Genomic DNA, 3,485 nt, shown 5'->3' with positions numbered 1-3,485 from the left:
CTGTTGATTCTGTATTCTCACTTTGTCATATTAAAACCATGCATCAGCTTCTTATGGGTAAATGATTTTAAGGCTGTGTCCACCACAATTTCTGAAGAACACCGTTCGTATGTTCTGTTTTTAGCTTTCAAAGCAAATTGATGCCCAAGACTGGCACTTCCTCCCAAGCACTTCAGCACTGCCAGCTCAGAAATAGTTAATCGGTTTTCACAAACACATAATGGTTTCCATTGCAACACATATGTGATAAAACCATATGAATGGGACAAATGTCTTTGTTTCTTTATGTATCTCTAACACTCAGGTGAAAATAGTTTTGTGGTCATGCAGGCTACAAAATGGATATATGCCTCAGTGCATTTTAAAACTTTTTTGTGCTAGTTTGCGAAATTGGATTTCAATAAGAAGCCATTAGAAATACTCCAGATCCAAGTTTGTGCTGTTTAAAAGGCCTTCCCTTCTCTTTCCGTACACTATATTTCAACAATGCAATTATATGGTTGAATCGAATGATTTGATGCAGCTGCAGCACCACTAGAATGACTTTTATAACTATTGAAATACTGAGGGACATACCGGTAATAAAGTTGGTGTCTTGTTATTTTCAAATCGATGTAATAACTCGCTATTTTATTTTCAATAATTACCGTAATACCACAACAATAAAGCACCTGTAAAAGGCAGGCTTAGTGACGTCAGAAGTGTCAGATTCCAGACATTTTTCCATACAAAAGAGGCTTGTCCGGACGGAAAAAGTTTTCACTTCGTGTCTGCCGTGGGAGGAAGTCCCGCACCTAAACAAAGGATTTGTTTTGCGTTCTCCCTCCGAACATTTGTGTATACGATAGATAAACAAGGTAACTTCTCTTCTTTTTTTTGCCCCGTCGTAGGCTAGTAGTAACGGTATAGTTAGAAGACTGTAAAGACAAGTTGTCCCGTGGATGCTTTTGTTGCACGCGCAAATAACGTTCGACATTGCAACCCTTCGATGTCGCTCGAGGTAGTCAAGTCTCGCACAGCCAGACCAAACAACAACTAGTAGAAGTATGTTGCCTAGGTCGTGCTGTTCTTTTATTTAGTTTGTACAGAAACTGATCTGTAGGCGTATCTACTACGACTATGTGTTGTTAGCCAAAAACATCTGGCTCCTCGTTTTGACATAGGCCTTGTTACGTCTCATAACAAATTCTTAACAGAATCGAGAAACTGTAGTTAGTTCAGTCATTTTTAGACAAATGGGAAGCCTGAAAATCCATGTCGCCCAAGAGAGGAAAAAGTATATCTGACATCACCTGGATCGCGCTATTTCTAAATGGTTCATAAACACTGTTCTTTAATACCCGACTCTATGTCTATTTGGCGTCATTGCACTTTTGATAATTGGCTATAGTCGCAGGTAATTCACTGACGATTAGCCTAGGCTACTATAGTAAAACTGTGAGCATTCTTTGTTGGTTTAACATCTTATGATTGACCCTTATTGTGTGAACAACTGACACTAAACTCCACACTGAATACCGTTCTGCTGAGATGTTGTGTTTACGAGGCTCTCTGAAGATTAGATTTTTTTCTCACAATGACTAATAACGACATTGTGAAGGGCGTTACATTTGTTTTCTTTTTACGGGTCGTTGTCTTACCTTTTACCTGTCTTATTACTTGTATTTAAATCTTTGGAGAAATTTCTAGTCGCACGACTCGCACCATGTATCCTCCATCGCAGCAGCAGTACACTCTGGGAGTATTGAGGCATTTGAACCAAAGACAATGTGGATAGAAGCCTTTGTCACCCTCTGGTGATTGCTTTATTGAACTCAAAGGAATTAGAACATGTTCCCTCTAATTGGAGAAGTGTATATTTAGAGGATTTATAAATGTAAACTTTTGAACTCTAGTTAAAAATGTCGGTTTTCCTTCAAATATCAGCTATGTTTCTGTGACACAGGATGGCAACCAGGGTCGGCACCAGAGCCAATGAAGGCCTGATGATGATGCAGGAGCTTGACGACCGGCTAAAAGAGCAGATTGACAAACTTGAGCATGTTCGCCTCGCTGCCGTTGAACTGAAGGACAACTTGTCCGGGGTACGTTAAGGAGACAACAAATCCCCATCTATAATTAAAAATTGAAAAACAAATAGTTTGAATCTCATTACCTTGTGCTTTATTTTCCTTTGACATTATTTCCTTCTAATACAGAGCAACGGTGATCTAAGTCAGTCCATCTCTGACCACCTGAAGTGGTTGAATCACCTGTCGGAGCGAGTGGAGACCCTTCACATGAACACAAATGTTTTTGTTCAGGTGAGAGATGGATAGAGTTTATGATGGGATCAGGGCTTAAGTGAACGCAGAATTCGCCAGTTAGGTCAGTTATGGTAGGCCCTATCTAATGCCATCATAAAAAAATGCTTCTAAATAAATCTTTCTTTTGGGACACTGCAAAAAGAGTAGCCTGTTTTAGGGAGACAGAGATAGTTTAATAATAATAATCTTTGTGGGAAAGAATAAATCGAGCTATTGCTGTTTTTTGTTTAAAGGATTTTTTTAGTTTAAAAAAAAATGCCTATGTTCTACATGGGACTGTTCCTGTTGCTTGGTCATAGGACAGTGCACATTGGTCTTGTCAATAAATTCTGCCTTGTCTGCTTTCCAGATGAATCCCAAACCTCGTGCCTGGGCAGGGAAACAGGGCTCCAAACATGGCTATCGCTTGGGACGTCTCCACCAGCTCGAGGACGCCCAGTCAGAGTACGGCTGGTCCCCCATTCGCACACGACGAAACAGTGATGCTGCCTCTGAAATGTCTTGTAACTGGTGAAATGGCAGACTGTGGCCAATATGTCAACTGAGTTTGCAATTTATTGCAAAATATTCCACCATGTTAACAATTGAAAACCAAACCTTTTGCACATTTATTTTTTTGTATTAGTACATTTTCACTCATTATGATACATTTTATTTGTAGTGTATATCACTTTAGGTTGTTTTATATGTCATCTATGCCTATTGTTGTGTTGTTGAACCTAATGTTTAATAAAATCATGCCTTTCCAATCCTTTCAGTATATGTCCATTTTATATCCACACAGTGGAAGTTTGTTTATTTTAAGTATGTTCTATGTTTAAAATTGTAAATGAAGTACACACACTGTACTATTGGGGGAACATACTACTGCACTATTGTAATACATATCCAAAATAACTTAACTAATTTCTAATAACTTAATAATATAGGCCTTTGTTTTTTCAATCATTAAAGTCTGGACTTTGTGAAATTTGTTAAAGATATTTTTTTTGGCATTTGTATGCTTTATTGATAGTGTAGAGACAGAGTTGAAAATGGGGCAGAGAGGGGAGTGACATGCAGAGAACGACTGTGGGCTGGAATCGAACCCGAGTCCCTACCAACTGAGCTACTAGTCCAGGCATTAAATTGCAACAGAAACCATTCCAACTGTTTTTGACTCATGAATATGTAATTAAT

At 38.7% G+C, this 3,485-nt stretch overlaps 1 protein-coding gene across 1 annotated transcript; it reads left to right on the top strand.

Moving 5' to 3' along the window:
- The first annotated feature begins 726 nt into the window (after positions 1 to 726).
- Positions 727 to 3,057, top strand: LOC307265400 (uncharacterized protein). The gene is made up of 4 exons (XM_080047126.1): positions 727 to 857; positions 1,946 to 2,084; positions 2,199 to 2,303; positions 2,656 to 3,057. The coding sequence occupies exons 2-4, from the start codon at positions 1,947 to 1,949 to the stop codon at positions 2,818 to 2,820; spliced, it is 408 nt and encodes a 135-aa protein (XP_079903252.1). The 5' UTR covers positions 727 to 857; position 1,946; the 3' UTR covers positions 2,821 to 3,057.
- The last annotated feature ends 428 nt before the right edge of the window (positions 3,058 to 3,485 follow it).

This window comes from Ammodytes marinus (assembly GCF_949987685.1).
Source record: "Ammodytes marinus genome assembly, chromosome: 18".
NCBI lineage: Eukaryota > Metazoa > Chordata > Actinopteri > Uranoscopiformes > Ammodytidae > Ammodytes > Ammodytes marinus.
Note: the sequence above shows the minus strand (reverse complement) of the source record. Positions and strands in the feature narration are given on the sequence as shown.